The sequence below is a fragment of the Anthonomus grandis genome, chromosome 3, assembly GCF_022605725.1.
Source record: "Anthonomus grandis grandis chromosome 3, icAntGran1.3, whole genome shotgun sequence".
NCBI lineage: Eukaryota > Metazoa > Arthropoda > Insecta > Coleoptera > Curculionidae > Anthonomus > Anthonomus grandis.
Window position 1 is genome coordinate 17325300 of NC_065548.1, and position 18495 is coordinate 17343794.

Here is an 18495-nt window from a genome sequence, read left to right on the forward strand (position 1 = left end):
GTAAATGAAGAAACTTATGTTGTAGTTGGCAAGGTAAGTTAAGAACATTATTTAATTTTTGTACAATATTTTTATGGCTTATGTTATTACAGGTTAGACACTCACAACGTTTCCGAGTAAAGCCCCTTGAGACTTGGATAATTTTGCTGCAAGATGGAAGTGTTTCAAGTGCGCACTGCACAGTCATATAGCAACAGTTCTTTTTTATTTGCACATGAGACCGAGCACACCCTATGAATCTCTAATTTTATGTACAGAGCGCCTAGCAGTTTGGGTACCACTAATAAAAAATGTTGATATAACTACACTTAGTGAAATGAGTTGGTCACATAAAGAAGCTGGTCCCTCTTATCTACTGAGGCAAAGAAATATTTCAATGACTGTGGAAGAATCAGAAACTTTTCTAAGGAAACTGAAAATAGGAAACGAATCTCCAGCAATTTGCCGCCTCATTGAACCTTTTGCTTCAGAAATCGAAAAGGAGGAGTTTAATAAAGTCCCTGATCTACCAATTGCCTATGGGTCATGGTACGATGAGGGTTTAAGAACTTATTAATTATTTGGTATTACAGAGTTACATAAATTTATTAATGCACTACATATAACAATTATTTCATCAACAGCAGATTTTTTTGACAACATACTTACTGGAATACTCTGTTGGAAAATTTTAAATTTTTTCTTTAATAAACCTATTATCCTTTCAACATGTATTCTCACAGTGGCAATATTTCTAGTGCTTTCTAGGTCTTTTGGATGAAGCTGACTTTTTCCTTTAGTAAATGCCGGCATTGCCAGTTTGGCTCCTAAAATTTTTACAGAGTCTTCTACTAAAAATCCCCTATCTGCCAAAATGACATCCGCTGGTGAAATTAAATTTAAAAAATCTGAAATTTCTGCTAAATATTTATCACTTGTTCTCCCTCCCCAAGCTTTTGATATATAAGCTATTGTACCTTGGGGAGTGATTCCAATTAAAAACTTTATGGTTTGGTGATGTTTATAATTTGACCAACACTGTGAGGCGTTTAATACATTAGATGGAGTCTCTATAAAAACCTCAAAACAGTCGATTATTATGACTACTGTGTCATTAAATGCCTCTTTAAAACAAGCAGGAACATTTCTGAGTAACTGGTCTCGAGATGGCCCCAAAACAAAATGTTTCAGTCTTAAGTATAAGATACTTAAAGTACTTAAGAAGGTCTCTGAAACAGTTGTTCAATCGATATGACATATACTTAAAGGGTAAATTTAATCTAAATTTCATTAATGTGAGCAGCAACTGTTGGAAAGGTGACAATGCTTTTTTCACAGATAAGAATGGCTTAATATCTTCATATAATGTAAAAAATATATTGCAGCTAAGACCGGTAAAATATAAACATTTAGAGCCATTATTTTTAAATGAATCTTCATTTAAATCACAGCTTTCAAGCCTTTGTTTTAGCTTGTATATTTGACTATTGCAAAACTTAAGATCTGCAAAAAGTTTACACAAATTGTCAATTAATAGGTCAGTTTGCACTGCAATACTAGTTTGTGTTTCACTAACTTTTGTAGCCGCAATTTCTTCATTCATGTTCTCCATTTGGGTGTTACTGCAGCTGGGAGTATTGACATTTTCTGGATTGATACCTGGGTCGATTCCTGTCTTGCTTTCCTCTGCATTTATCTAAAAAGAGCATGCATATATTTTAATCAGATTACAAAGTCAGTTTAAAACTCTAAATAAATATCAGAAACTTTTTTTCCATACCTCCAACTTAACCCTTTTTCTCCTATTTAATGCCCTGTCATGTCTCTCTACTGCTTTTTTAGTTACAGTTTTAATTGTAACATAACCCATATTTTGATTAGGTACCCAGTCGGGATTGCCTTTATCTTCCAACTCAGCGGGAGCACCTGAAAATATAATACACAAACTACCATAGCATCTCCTCCCATCACAACTTTAAGTCCAATATTCTAAACTTAATTTAATATCTTTATGGCAAATTACTTCTGTGACTATGCATTATTATTTACTCACCGTTTATGAAATGCCTAGAACATATTCGAGCATTTTTTAGGAACGTGTCTGTGAAAGGGCCCCTTTTTAAAGACTTAATCCAAAGATCACGACGTTCATTTGACAAGGCATCTAATATATCTCCTCGATCTTTTAAAGCAGCGGGTATTCTAAAAAACTTTACATTGTCCCTCTCAGCTCTCATTAAACACTTTACAACTGAACAAAACGAAGGCATTTTCACAAAACTTTAAAAAACAAACTCCTATTTCTGCATTCAACAACGTTATATTTACAAATTGTGTGCCCCTCAACAAATATGGCCGCGCTGTCAATGACGTCACTCTAGAATGTTCAATTGTAAATTAAGGTATTTACTGCCCAAAAGGAAAACTATTTAAACATATAATTAAAAAAAAAACTATATTAAGGATTAAACAAATAGTATAGGGTATAACGTGCACACTTTTAATATAGCATTCTGCGTGTATTATTTGACACTAGCAAAAAACCTTTTCTTGCTTGTTGAAAAGTAAAAGAACTAAAACATGACAAATGAATAAAATCAAAATGTCGAAGTATATTATAAGTTTTTATTTCAGTACACTTTTCTTATTTTTGTTATTTTTTTATACAAACTTTAATGTTAAGCTTAGGTCCTTAGTTAAATAAATTATTTTCTTTAAAAGTATTATGTGGGCTCAATAACTACTGCTAATTGGCTATAAATCGAATTGTATACCAGATATTAACGTAATTATTTTAAAATGCAAATTCTGCTCATTTGATTATAGATTTACCAATTATGCTTGGTTAGTAAATATGCATCCTATGCAACGTCACTTAAAATAAACTCTTTTTAATATTATATGTATTATATCTAAGATAGAAATATGTAAATAATTGCCATTTTGTTCAAAAATATCGCTAAATATTTTTTGAAAAATGCTAAAGGCAATTTCTTAGTAAACGAAATTAATAATTTTTTTCTTGCTTTTATACATATATAAAAGCCTATTACATTATTCTGAAAGCAAACTTCTCCAATAAAAGAAAATCTGTTTCTAACAAAAACCACGAGCAAAAACATCAACAACGGTATTAAATATTAAAGGGACCCAAGCTCTTCTTACAGGATTCAATACAAAATTCAGACCAGTAATTTAATATATGACTGTATAAAATCGATTTATAACGCTGAAGACATTTATGGGATTAAACCAGAATCAAATTATAGATAAAATAAACCGAACAAGGGAATGAAATGTACTGAAACTTGAAAATATATATATTCTGAAAAAAACCCACGTGGCCCGATATTTGGTGTCATAGTCTGCATTCATTGCTAAGTCAGGTCAGTTTATTCAAGTCTTTCGTTATCCTCCAAAGGATGTAATGACACCGCTTATTTTTGATTGAGTTGTCGATTCCGTGCCTGTCTATCTTGCCTATCTTGTGTAATCCTTTTGGCGTTATGCACTCTCATATTTATTAAGTTTTTTTATTTCATCTACCCATCTAGTTGGAGATTTACGTTCTACTTTCCCGTCTATGATCAGCCGGTTCATTTTCCCCGATCTTCTTGCTATATGCTTAAGGTACTACAGATACATGCGGTTTATTTTGGTTAGTAGTCTTGTGCAACTCTCTACGCATCGACTTTTCATTTTGTTATCTTTCTCATTTCCTCATTTTATATATAATCCCTTAGGCTTACCGACAGCATAGTTCTTTAGATTGCGGGTTGTGTTGTTCTTAGTCTATTTATGCTTTTAACAGTGAGAGTCATTGATTCCATACCATAAGTTAAGACTTCTATTTGATGGAATATTTGGCTTTTACATTTCCCAGTGTTGATAATTAAGAAACCAAGATAGCTTAAACATTTTACCACTTAATAGTAACCGCTTCAAATGCAAGCATGTTTAGTTTTGTTTACATAAAACAAATTCTTAATTTTATGAAAAGTGAAAATAAACATATTTTTATTTTAAGAATAAAAACCCGGTTACCGTGAGAAATCGTAAAAAATATGTCAATTTTTATTATTCTCGGAAAATTTTCAGCTTCCTGGCATCGCTATGCCAAAGAATAAATTAAATGTGACATAAACGAAACGAAAAAATTCCCATAGTACAACTTTTAAATGGGATGCCAAAGCTTATACGACTTTCGAGTGAAATTTAGTGCATTAGCCTTTGAAAACTAAAAATACGCCCGGTTACCCGCGTTTTATAAATAAAATAAACGAGGTGAGCATGAGGCGATGCACGAAAACAACAGGAGGAAAAGTTGAATGGCTACTTAAGGTGTTGTATATTAAACAACAACAATGTATATTTAATGTAACCACGTTATTTAGTAAAATATTTGAGATAATAATAACAATATTTGTTATTTGTCCAACAAGTGTATACAGTGATTTTATATGAAAATAAAAAAAAGGAAAACTAATACTTTTATACTTTATATTTTTATTTCTAACATTTCATAAATACGATGTATATAATTTACATTTATCTTCAAAAGTATCACCGCGGAAATAAATAATTAGGGTCTAAGAGCTTGTTTTAAGGTAACCTCAAAAATATAAACAAAATGTGCAAACGGTTTTTTAAAATCCTGATTAAATTACTAAAAAAACAGAATATTAGCTATTTAAAAGCAAAATTATTGATTACATTTTAGACTTTACTAGTAGGTCTGATATAAGCAAGTCAAGCACATGGCTTTTAATTATTGCAGCTGTTGTATCTGTAATAATAAACAAAAGCAAAGAAAGCATTAAGACACCTTGTTATCTTGTTATCACCGGAGATCATAAGGCATAATGTCTTCTAAATAATAATTTTTTCTGGCTAACAGTTAAAGTATTTCCAAAGATATAAAAAAAGTTGCAAGGCGGCTTACTTTTCCTGAAAGATAGAAAAAAGAGCGAAATAATATTTGGCTCTGAATACTCGATCGCATGGGTAAGCTTTTGGAATATTTTATTGAGTCTAGCCTAAATAACGATATAACAATATGCCGTGGATAAGCTGACTGATAAAGTTTATATAGTTTCCATTAGAGATCACTATCCGCGTTATGACTGCTGCCTCTAAGGAAAAACAGGCGGAAGCCTTGGCAAATAAAAAGATCTCTTTGCTTGTTCTTCCAAACATAAAAATTGCTTTTAACTTTACCCTATGGATACAGTTAATATTATCTTGCTTATTGGAGAATTTTTCTTCTTCAGTTCTTCTTAGTTCTTTTTTCAAAAGAACTAGTCCTTGGTCTTACTCTCTAGAATATACACGTTTGGCGAGTTGAATCTTATGGATTGAGTTTTAATGTATTAGACTTAATAGATAGAGAGAAGACAGAGAACGACTGCATCCGTAACCTCCCACCGATAGCGACGCCGATTCTCCGTACCGCTCGCAATGTGAATTTAATTTCGGCTTGCTCGCAGTGCCAGTGATGTTTAGCGAGCGCTTGGAGGTGGGTAGGTCAGCCGCGATTCAAGTATTGGAATTTTACGCGCACACGAAAGATAAAAATTTATGTTGTTTTTTAACGTGCTCATAATCCCAAATCAAAAAAACAACTTGCTCAAATCTTCAAAAACCTTTGGTGAAAACTAAATACAATATTCTAAAATAAAATGAAAAATAACTCTTAAACAAAATAATAATTCTAATTAAATGGATTATTTAATAAGGTGTTCAAATACACCTTCTTGTTGGGCTTCACAGTATCCCAACTTATCGTAAATTTCTCTACGTACATTGGCTAACATTTCAGGTGTAATGTTAGCAATCTCGAAGTCGCAATTCGTCCAAATTAACGGCTCTTTCATGTCGGTGTTGGTAAAGAATTTCCGTCAAATAGCCCCATAAGAAGTAGTCGCAAGGCGTCAGATCTGAGATCGCGGAGGCCATGGTATGGTACCTCTTGTGGAAATAAGCCGTTCAGGAAAAGTGTTTGTTAAATAGTCCTGCACTTGTCTAGCGTTGTGAGCGGGACATCCGTCTTGTTGAAACCAAATTTCCTCAAAATTAACATCCAAGTTTCGTACAGCGGGTATAATATTATTTTGTTGCAATAAAAGTAAATATCTCTCAGAGTTTAAGATACCATCAATAAAAAAGGCCCTACAATGTGATTGGCTAAAATACCAGCCCAAACATTTACCTTTTGCGGGTATTGAGTTCGTAATGGTACACTCAAATGTAGATTTTCTCGAGACCAATATCTCACGACTGAAGAATTATGTCGACCTAGAAGAGAAAAAGATGAATCGTCTGTAAATAAAATATTACTTGTGAAGTCGCATTTTGATCAATTTTTTCTCTTAAGGTTTCACAAAACTCCAAGCGTTTTATTTGATCTTCTGGAAAAATTTCTTAAGTGTTTTTAATTTTATAGGCTTTGTACTTATTTCTTTTCAAAATATCACGCACCGTACGACTTGGAATATCAAATTCTTTAGAAATTTGGGAGCTAGAACAAGGTTCACTTACTTCTACAAAAGCAAACACCTTGACCTCCTTTTCAATCCTAGCGTCAGGTGTTCGACTAGGTTCCTGATCGCTACTAGAACATTTTGCACACCGATTTACACATCCCGACTGCTCAAACTTATGCCAGATATTATAAATTGTTTTAGCAGTAGGGTCTTGCTGATCAGGATATGCAAATATAAAACGGCCGACAACTTCTTCTGCACTATCCGCATGACAATACCATTTAATGATATTAATCTTTTGATCAACAGTGAAAACCATTTTTATTTTATTACTATATCCGTCTTCGTACCAAAGGTTGAAATAAATTGTAAACATGATCGGCTAACACGTACATAGGTATGCGAGGAATTGCAACCGAACTTTAACCGGACTGATAAGCGCAACGACGACGCGATAGCCGCCCAGGGCGGAGCCAAGTTTTTTCTCGCTCTACTCCGTCTCCTTACACATTACGCAAAAATCATATTCGAAATTTTTCAACCGCCGAACGTGTATATTCCGATGATTAGTGATTAGTTCCAGTTGGCTAGGTCAGAGAGTTTCAAAGTTGCCATTAAAGTTGCTGCATATACTACTTAGAAACTTTAAGCTGCTAAATATAAGATTAAGGTGATGATACAGAAAAATATTGCAATCCAAAGAATTGCTGGATTAATCTTATGTAACTTTTACTAGGGCAAGAAAAAACCGAAGCCATATTGATTTACAACGAAGCTGGAAGACTCATAATTGAAGTTTTGTATAAGGAAATCAGTACGAGAGTAACTCTTTTCGTACGAAAAGAGAAAGCGCGTTAAGAAACGCCTATAGTAGAACATCTGAAAACAAAGAAGTAATTCTCCCTTCTCAACTAAAAATATCATACCTATCATGGTAGCCGATAACACAAATTTAAAATGAATGACCAGCAAAGTATTAAAGTAAAGTTTATCTATCTAGTTGTACTCTCAGATGTAAATGCTTTTAACTTGGCTCTTTGGATATTAATAATTTAGTAGTAAAAATAGCAGAAAATCCCATTTTATTATCTTAAAATATTAGTGTCAGAGGACTATATCTTGATAAAAAATCTTTCACGGAGGTGATTAGTAGCGCTCCTAAAGGACTAGTACTTGGTCTCACTCTCTAGAAAGTATATTGCGATGATATATTATGGCTGATGATAATCGAATAAAATTGGTGGATGAACCTTAAAAAACTGATACTAGGGCCAGAAAAAACCGAAGCGATATTTTTAGTTGACCACAAAGAAGCTAGAACACTTATAGTTAACGTTTTGAATAAGGAAATCAGTATAAGACTACAAGATGACAATCCAACGAGATAAGAAAATACTGTTCATATAAGATAATGGACTAAGTCATTTATTAAAATGCTATTTGTGTGAAGATCTTGAAGAAACCTTTTTTGTATGCCCCAGATAACGTTAAGAGAGGCTTACAGTAGAACATCTGTAAAATATCATGCCGATATTAGCAAAGGCAAAACCAATTTAAATTGCAATAATAAATATCAAAAATTAAAATAACAAATTAAATATAAATTACATCCGAGACTTATTTCCCGACTTACGAAAAGTGTCATGTACTAGCAATAAGAACGACGGCCCTACCACAAGTAAATGTGAACTTGAACGTGCTATTTACATGACTGAAGAACAATAAAAGCCCAGGACCAGATAATATTTATCAAGAAATTATCAAAACTACTAAACCAAATATATATTTCTAGTAAAGTTTCACCAGAATGGCTTGAGTCAACATTCAATTTGATTGTTAAAAGACTGAATCCTCGTTAGTGGAATGACTTTAGAGCCTGTACATATGCTTTATTTATTTCAAAAAGGCATTCGACAGAGTTCCACATACATGCCTCCTAAACTGTCTTGTCAACGTGGGAAGCGATGGCCTTTCCATTTAATAAGAAATATTTATTGGCAACAAATAGCAGAAATAAGAACAAAGAATACTAAATCTGCAAAAATAGAGATGTATAAAGGAGTGCAACAGGGTGCATCTTGTCACCGGTCCTTTTTAATGTTTTCTTGAAGGAGCTGTTTAAATCCGCACTAGAATATTTCAGATGCAATGATAGTGAATGGGGAAACCATAAACGGCATAAGATATGCTGATGATATGGTACTAATGGCCGACACACATATTGGGCTTTAGAATATTATTAATAATATTTAAAGAGCATGCTCACAATATGGAATGAAGGTCGAGATTAAGAAAAAATGGTACTTAGCAAAAATCAGAATATCCCGATTCCATTGCATATCGACAGCAAAGTCCTAAAAATGTTAAGTCGTTTTAAATATTTGGGTTCCTGGATTAAAAGAGACACAAACTGCAATAACGAAATAAGAACTACAATTGAGCAAGCATACCAAGGATTTATAAGATATAAATGACTTCTCTCGAATTCATACTTGGACTTGGAATCATGGACGTTGAAAGCGGGCATGATGAATAGACTGGAGGTGTTTGAACTCTAGTGCTACAGATGAATACGAAGGATTCTTGGACGGAGAGAATTATAAACGACAAAGTACTTCAAAGAATAAGTGGTGAGTGACTACATATCAGAAAAGTAAGGAAAACAGCATATCTACTCAGGTATGAAAAAAACAGTTACCTTAACTAATAATAGAGGAAAAATTGACAGGAAAAGAGGCATTTGGGAAGAGAGCGACTGTCCTGGATGCGAAATATCAGAAACTAGACCGGCCTGAACTTTGAGTAAGCTCTTATAGACATGTATTGTGGTCGCCAACCTTTACTAAAGACGTCCCGGAAAGAAGAAGATAAAGATCAACAAACAAGACCGGATATAAAGTTAAATAATAATAATTTTAACGTATTATTCTCAAGAAGTTTTATACTGGGACCTACGTCTTTTAAACTGCAACCAGTGCGAGATCTATTCTTCGCTCAAGAGTTAACTGTTTCCTGAGTTATTCATACAAAAGTCAAAATCAAAATTTTTTTGCAATCACATTTTTTTAAATAGTAATTAGTGCTCATATTGAAAGATAACTTAAATCCAATTTTTTGTTTGTCTAAGCTCGCTCCATTATTTTTATTTTACTTTTTGTTTATAAAATATGGATTTCTTTTTTAAATATATTTCTCGTTTTATTTAATTATCCTTATAAAGTATTTTTTATTTTAACTAATAAATAATAGCTCAATCAGCCAAATCAACGAAAAAAACTTGTTTCTTAGTTTTACATAAATCATTTCTTCCCTAGTGATAAAATATAGTAAAAGTGAATGAAATGTAAAATTTTTGAAAATTGTATTACATTTATAAATCACCTGATATTCAGTGTCAATTGCTTTATCGCACCACTAACTCTCATTGTCTTAGAAAATTTTAAAAAAATATATTAAAATTTGATAGTCTTAGATTTTTGGTTGTGGTTGTTTGGAAATTTTAGTCATTACAATCTTATGTTTTTTAATTAAAACTCCTCAGCCAATTTGTTGCTTTATCAAGAAATGCAGTTTAATTTTTTTTTCATTTTATTTACATTAAAAGGCTAATAGTTATTCCTTATTTTATAAAGCACTTTGAGCGTACATAACAAAATATTTTAGTTTATTTATGATGGGTCTGAAATAAAATAATAATGTGGTATTTATAACCCGACTATCTAAACCAAAAATAAGGACTTAGTTTGATATAAACTCAATTATTTACAAGAGAGACGGGTCGGCAAACTTATTTCCCGGCAGAATTTAATTTATTTATTCCGCAACACATGAATTGCACTTAAAACTGATTCAAAAGTTCCCGAGGGAACGCGGCGCAGACAGCGTTTTAGAAATAACCAAAATCGTTTCCCCCCATGACGGGTTCGGCAATTTTCAATTTTCGCTTTGGGGTCGATATTGATTAGAAAACATTTAGAGTTGAAACTTTGGCGAAGAAACTGTTACGTAAATGTTTTTAGGGCAAAGAAAAGCTCTTAGATTGATTATTCCTGCTTTGCCGCCTAGTTTTTTTGTATGTTCTTGTCGACAAGTGGTTAAGATGTTAAAATAAAAAATGTTCTGAAACATATATCATTTATTTCATTATTACCATAAATATTTTATAGACATATTACAAAAATATATTTAACATGAACGAACAACTAACTATGTACCGTTAGGTCTAGAAAGTTTTTGGGTATTACTCCAAATACATTTTCATATACAAATATGAAATATATTAAATGATTCAAAATAGTTTATGCAACTTAAGCCCTTAAGAATCTTCCTTAAATTGTATCATATAAACTTTTTTCTCCTATTATCGAAATAAAATTGCATGTCAAAATAAGTGTACCGCTTATAATCATGAATGTGAATATTGCTGTTTAGATTTTGTCTCAATTCCATATTGAGTATAAAGCTTAAGTTTAGTTTCTTAATTATGACTGAGGTAATAGGCTAGTAGCCATATGAATGTGGTGCTAGTATTAGTTACAAGAATAGACTTTTATTTAATATGAAAATTTTTTATGAATTATAACAGTCAGTATAACCTATAAAATTGTTATTGGGATTTGTCATTCTGGTTACAATATTTCATGGAAAACTGGAATTACATGATTCGAAAAAGCTCTATTGGAAATATATTATATTTATATATTCCAGGAACGCAAAATCGAACTCACGTTAAAATACGGAACAAATCTATTTAAAATCAGGGATTGATTTTTGAAAAAAAAAAGTTTGCGTTTTGCAGAAATCTAAGCAAGGTTGGACAATTTTTTTTGTAAATTTTCTTGTCATATATATAACCACGGATATGCTATATTCTGTAACTGATCGCATTCTTTAAATCTATTGTTTTCCGTAATTTCCTTGTATATTTTTTAGTTTAAATAAAAATAGAAAAACGAAGTTGAAAACGGTGCTCGTGAAACTAAGTGTTTATTTTGCCAAATAAGCTAATGGAAAATCGCTTACGTAGAATCATCCGCAAATAATCTCCTAAGATATTTATTAAAAGAAAATCCAATAATTTTATTATTTAAAATCCTTATCTTAATATTTACCTATTGTGTATTTTGTGTAGGGTTGGCTCGAAAAAAGTTGGTGTCTTACTAACTTAAGATTTTGGGCCCCTACATCCTGATTTTACTATTTATTTTGTTAAACAAAGTCAAAAACCGTTAGTTTATAGATTTATATTATTTACTTCAAATAATAAATTTATTAGAAATTTTTAGTGCACTTTAAATTTCTGTAATTTGTTCTTTAAAATAAAAGAATATCATTTTTACTTTGAGTGCATTAGAAACATTTGATGTAAATGAAAAAGTACATAGCAAAATATTTTCATCTGCAAATGATTTTTTTTTATTTTAAAAACAAAATACACATCTCGACATTTTTTATTTATACCAGTGTTACATGCTGTTGTTAGTCAAAACTTGGAACTATAACCTTTTTACTTTACGTGCTTTTAACTTAGAAAATGATGGAATTTCTTGTTCAATGGAAAGATTTACTAAACTTGCAAGACGTTCATAGTTAAGAGGAGAATGAGGTTTTATTCAATTCCAATTTTTAATTTAAGCTATGTTCGCCAATAGGAACCGACATTGGGATTGTTACTAAAATTCCCATTGCAACTATTAAATTATGCATAAGGTCTAACAATTTACGTTGTGAGACGTAAATTAGTACCTTATAAGGATTTAACGATTTCCTCGCTCTTTCTGCAATCGTTTTTAGTTCATCACACAAATCAGCGTCAATATTTTTTGTATTATTAAAGGTCAAAGGTTGTTCTAATTTCTGACAATGTTTCCATAATTTTTCTCGACATTGATTATGCAAATTCTGAACGTTGTTTTAAAATTTAAAAACAGAGTTCATGTGTTGAGTGTGAGAGTTCATTGTGCAATAGAATAAATTGCAGTTTCCAAAATAGACATTTATTTTAAATTCTTCTGTTTCATTTACAATGTGTTCGTCATTTGCTTTATATGAAAACTATATTTGTTTTTATCTTATTCTTTTCGCTAGGCTTGATGATTGGAAATTAGTGGATGGATTAATACTGTAATCATACTTTTTCTAAAAAATTTTAGTGAAAGAAAACTACTTAGTATACGCTTAAAGATTTAGATCTCTCGGCTTAAGAAACTTACTGCAAATATTAATTTCGAAAAAAATATTGTACCATAGAACCAATTCCATGAAAATCTACAAGTTTTTGATACGAGAGCTTCTTTTATCACTTTCTCTTTATAATGCGTTACTCTTTGAACCTTTTAGGTTAGTATCTCAGATAATTCAACGAAGCTTGGTATACATTGCTTAGTTAGTACGATGTAGAAAATATAGAGCTTGAAAAATATAAAAAATGATTTAGCTTCTAAACAGCAATAACTAGCTGTAACGTATATATTTATTTCTGTTACTGTTTTGTATGCTTAATTATGTTTTTGAGTATGTAAACTAGGTTTAGTGATAGTATAGATTTGGGTATATAATATTTGCAATTTAAGTTTCTTTGAACATGGACGAAAAATATACACTGTATTGTGTCAATTTTGGAAAATAAAGATTTGAATTTGAATTATAACTTATTATATCATATTTGCCTATTAACCAACCTACTTGTAAATATTCTAAAATTATATCAATCTCAAAAAACACTTTAAACTAATAATGTATCAATATCGCAAAGGACTCATGCAGATCAATATGGATCTATGAAAACACCAAAACGAAAAATCCTGCCGTCAAGTCATTTAGGATATTGCTATGTTCTCTACAATATAACACTATTTGTGCTGACCTTTCTTACGCATTCGATAGGTTACATCATATACTCTTAATAAAGGATCTAAAATGCTTAATGTTTCGATTAACAACCGCATTATTCTTCTCAAATCACCAATGGTTTGTTGAAGATATAAAGAAATATCTGCATCTTTGGGTATCAATCCCATCAGTTTCTTTTGAGTTTTCTTCAGTTGTGTACATTTTTTGATTCACTAACATTTTCGGTAATAAACAACGTGCTAAACAACTAAATTAGCTATGTGGAGATCGGTGGCAAAATAAAAAAAAATATTTTGATTGATTCGTGACATATTCAATAATAGAATATATTTTGGTATCTATTGAGTTATGTAAATAAAAAGATATCATAACACGTGATATATATGTATATGCAGTGCATATACATATATATCTTCATATACATGATTTCGGCTTTTAATAACCCCTCTCTCCTCTTATCTGTTGAATGCATTTATATAAAAATTTGAAAACAGCATAGGCAACCTAAATACTACTTTTTGGTCCCTAGTTCATTTTGCAAGACTTTAAAATGGCAGCAAGATGTCATTTTGAAAAATTAAATTAAATAATTAAATTGAAAACACTGAATGCTTTATGATCCTAGAACATTAAGTCATTACTTTTACCCTTAGCAAAATGGCAGCCGTTCAAAATCTTATCATTCGCTTTTTTATTTTAATTTTTACTTTTTTTACTACACCTGTTCAGGTGTAATTTGTTTGTAGGTTTGTTGTTAGTTGTTGAGTTTGTATTTTTTGTCAATGTTAAAAAACAAAAAAAAAAATAAAAAACTACTAACAAATTAGCAAAGAAAATAAAAATAAATAAAATAAGATTGAGAAAAGCTGCCATTTTCGTATGGGTGGAAGTAATGACATAATATTCTAAGACCATAAAGTATTTAATAGGACCTTTCAAACGATGTATCGCATGACCCCACTTTAATTTTTCAAAAAGGCGCCCATTTTAAAGTTTTGCAAAATACAATACAATACAAATACAATACCATACAATACAATACAAAAAGATTTTATTTATCAGTTTTATTATAAAGTTACAGTTTTGTGTTTATTTGATTTATGATGACAAATAGGAGTGTCTTTCGATTAAAACAACCGTTTGCCTGCACCATCAGTAAACTGTAGTACAAGTGAGAGAACCCTTTTAAAGACCTTAAGGCGGGAACAGATTAAGCAAACATTGTTGAGCAACAGTTGCGCAACTGTTGACAAACTGTTGCATGATGTTCGGCCATGAGGCGGTACATCAAATGAAATGTTGACTAACAGTGCGTCAACAGTTTCGCCGGTGTATACGTGCGCAAAGTTGTCAATATGCGTATAGTTTAATTCAGGCATTCGAGACCGGTACATTGGCAGAGTAACGTTCAATTCATTTAAAAATGTCGTACGATTAGTCAGAAGACTAAGTACTAAATTTGATATATGGAATCCCGACATTCAAATATATGGAATCCCGAAATTGAAGCTTATAAAAACACAAATAAACGAACTGACGCATTCAATATTACAACGACCGTTCTAGAACTATCCCGGGAAGAAATTGAGAGGAAATGGAAAGTTTTGCAAACCCAGTTTAGACGGGAATGTGCAAAAAGCGTCACAAAATCTGGCCAAGGAACAAATGAATTATACGTATCCCGTTGGTTTGGATATAAACATTTAATGTTTTTAAAAGACAAGAATACACTAAAACATACAAGAGATACTCAAGAACAAGTAAGTACATTTTTTTATTTCTTTATAATGAAACATATTATTTTATTCCATTCTGTCTTGCCAAGGCACTCTTCCATGGCCTGAAAAATAATCTGGAAATTGTTCTCGAACTTCCTGTGCTACTCTGGTTGATTTTCTACCAATTCTATTTAACTTCATAAATGTAGATGAAGGTTCTGGTTCGTTTCGCCAAGTTCCATGAACCAAAATGCCCGTTGAAACATCTTCATTGTCATAGGTTCCAGGGGGAGCATAACAGCCCATGATTGTTTTACTATTTTGTAAAAAATTATGTAAGTAGCAACATGTAAGAACAATTATTTCAGCAGTAGTAAAAGCAAAGGCTTTCGCAAAACTCGAAATACAGACGACATAACGCCAAAAGCATTTTCCACTACTCGTCTTGCTCGCGATAATCTGTAATTAAATGAGCGTTGGAACGGCCCCTTCAAATGTTCGCCGGGAAATGGTTTCATCAGGTTCTCCTGTAGAGGAAACGCATCGTCGCAAACAAATACAAAAGGTGTTGTTCCGTCCTGTTGTCCTGGCAGGAGTTTTTCAGCTGGTAAATTTAAAGTCCCATCATTTAGTTTTCTCGCGAAAAGTGTATTTTTAAAAACACCACCATCTGAAATTCGTCCTTGACATCCCACGTTTACGTATAAACTTCGATACTTGCATCTACTACTGCCATAAGGACAATACTGAAAGTGCCCTTGTAATTATAATATTCGCTTCCACTTCTAAAAGGGCATTGTAGTACAACGTGTTTACCGTCAATGGCTCCTAAGCATTGAGGAAAATTCCATAAGTTTTCATAGTCATCGGAAATTTTGAGCCACTCTTCAAGTGAATCTGGTAACTGAAAAAAAACATTATTTAAAAAAAGGATATCCAACTAAGGCCGCAATTGTTCATTAAGTGCCCTATGACCTCCCAACATCTAAATACGTACTCTGCATATTATTATTATACCCATACTATAGGCATGTATACTTTGTTTCAGGACTTGGAAAACACGCAATACGAGGATTCATTAGAAACCATTCTTACTGAAGGTTCCTCAAGCATTCTTCAATTACAGCAAGCAGAAACACCTCATGACACAGTGAAGCAGTTGGCAACAATAAAAAAGAACAGTTCTGGAAAGCAGTTAAACCCTTCGGATCCTCATAATATTAGAATAGAATCAGAACCGTCATAACGAGACACCGTAAGGCAGTTGGTTCCAGTATGAAAAAAAACCTCGGGAAAGCGCCCAAATTCGTCTGATCCTCAAATGGATGAAGCTTTTAAATCAATAAAAACACTTACAGAAAATCGAAGAGTAAGGGATAGCTTTGAAGTATATGGAGAATACGTGGCAAATAAATTAAGAACGTATGATGCATTTGATCGAGCTGACGTAGAACATAAAATTCATTGCGTTCTCCATGATGCTGATATGCGAATACTTTATCATTCACACGGGCAGTTTACTCCAAGAACAAGGAATTTGCCACTACCAACTGTATCACCTGTCTCAAGTTCGCTCTCTTACACACCAGCTCCATCTCCTTATTATACATCAACAAGCATTCAACATCCTTCTGATCAAGATAGTCCAAATGAACATAGCTTTATTGACGCCCTAATTGGATCCCAAGCGGATAACTTTACGGACATTTCGTAAAAACTATATTACGGTCTTATATGTTTTTATTTGATTAAATAAGGAAAAAAGATTTTGATTTCTTTTCTTACCTGAATATGATCTGCCAATGCTTCTATAAGGGCTTCGCAAGTTTCAGGAACTATAGTACCAATTAGCTGTTTAGAAATTTGAAATAGATACATTAGACTGATATATGAATCTCCAGTGGCTAAAAACCTTAAAGTTATCATTCATCTTGTTTTCACGCATATGGCTTCCCGAAAGTTTGTATTTTTTTTTGCAATTTTAGGTCCAATCATAACACGATGAGACTTTCAAATGCGGTTGCATTAACTCGAGTAAAGTTTTTGAACAGCATTTGATCTTCCATTCTTAGTTCTGGTAAAAACTTCCGTTTTCTGTTTGCGAATATACTTCTTTGCCACCACCGTCGCTTTCTGCAGTTACGCGATTTTTTAATTTTCATTAATAAAAACGTGCACCATGCGAGTAAAGCATCGTCTTCGTCGCACATTTTGGCTCGACTGAACGAACTTTTCAGCAACAAGGTTCGCCGATGTTTTCCAACAATCATCGACGTTTGTTTGCCAACAGTTGATCAACTCTTGCTCAACAGTTGTTCAGCTGTTGCTCAACAATGTTTGCTTAGTCTGTTCCCGCCTTTAAATAACTATTTACATTCCTGTTGCAATAAATTTTAGATATTTATGAGGCAAAATTAAAAGAACCTATATTTGAATAGGAATGTAAAAACATAAAAAAATTAAAAAAACCTCTAAGAAAAATATTATATTAAAAAAAAGTCATGCACACACATGAAGTTATATACGCTCAGTGGGTAATGAGGATACCAGCTTAGATAGGGAGACAGCGCTGGTGCGAGAAAGCGAGAAAGGGGACCGGCATGCAGAGAAATGCAGATGAACGGGTGAAACTGGTCGGAGACACGTTAAAATGGTTTTTTTTCTTTTTTTTTGCAAGTATATATAAGAAAAAATAAATCAATTATTATTTTGACCCAAAAGTATTTTTAAATTGACTTGTTTAAAAAAGCTTAAAAGAGGTAATTCCTTTAGTTCTTGGGAAAAACGCCTAAAATCTGCTGATAGGTACAATAAAATGGTTATTTCGAGTTGCATGATAATGGAAAATGAGCTAGGCACCAAAAAGTAGTATTTAGGTTGCTAGTGATGTGTGCCAAATTTCAAATTTTTATATAAACGCATTCAAAAGGGGGGACAATTAAGAGCCGCACTGTATAAAAATCTCCAATTGAAGATGCCCCATTTAACCATATAAATTAAGTATGTGAGAAAAATATATAATATATTATCAGTTAATTTATTCTGGCATCGTTCAGCTTTTTAAATTATAAGTACATAATATGATAAATAAAAGTCCAATAATTCGTCTTTGGTCCGTTTTTTTTGGCTGTAAATAAAAACCATATAAATTGTTTTTGAAGTTTACTATTTCCTTATTTTTTATTCTGTTCATCTTAGTTATTTATTTTTTTTTATATGCCGCCGAGAACGGGTCCTTATTGACATAACGTCAAAAGTTAGCTCGAGACGTTTGGCTTTGGAAATAATGTACAGAAGCTACATAGTTAGTTTTTCGTGAGTGGAGATTATGTTATTCATGTTTTTCCACTTATCTAATTTATTATAAGCATAATTTTTAACAAGTAAAGTCACGCAAGGCTTTGAGAATGGATTTTGGCGCTTATAATTTATACAAGTAACTTTAAATAATTATGTACAGTACC

General features: G+C 32.1%; 2 protein-coding genes across 2 annotated transcripts in view; one reads left to right on the forward strand and one right to left on the reverse strand.

Moving 5' to 3' along the window:
• LOC126733831 (uncharacterized) overlaps positions 1-18495 on the forward strand; it is a 386442-nt gene that overhangs the window by 10936 nt on the left and 357011 nt on the right. The window lies entirely within an intron of this gene.
• Positions 85-2443, reverse strand: LOC126733833 (uncharacterized). Its single transcript, XM_050437247.1, has 3 exons — positions 2033-2443; positions 1760-1905; positions 85-1675 (listed from the first exon to the last, which is right to left on the reverse strand). Exons 1-3 carry the CDS (start codon positions 2247-2249, stop codon positions 1106-1108), a joined length of 933 nt encoding a protein of 310 aa, XP_050293204.1. The 5' UTR covers positions 2250-2443; the 3' UTR covers positions 85-1105.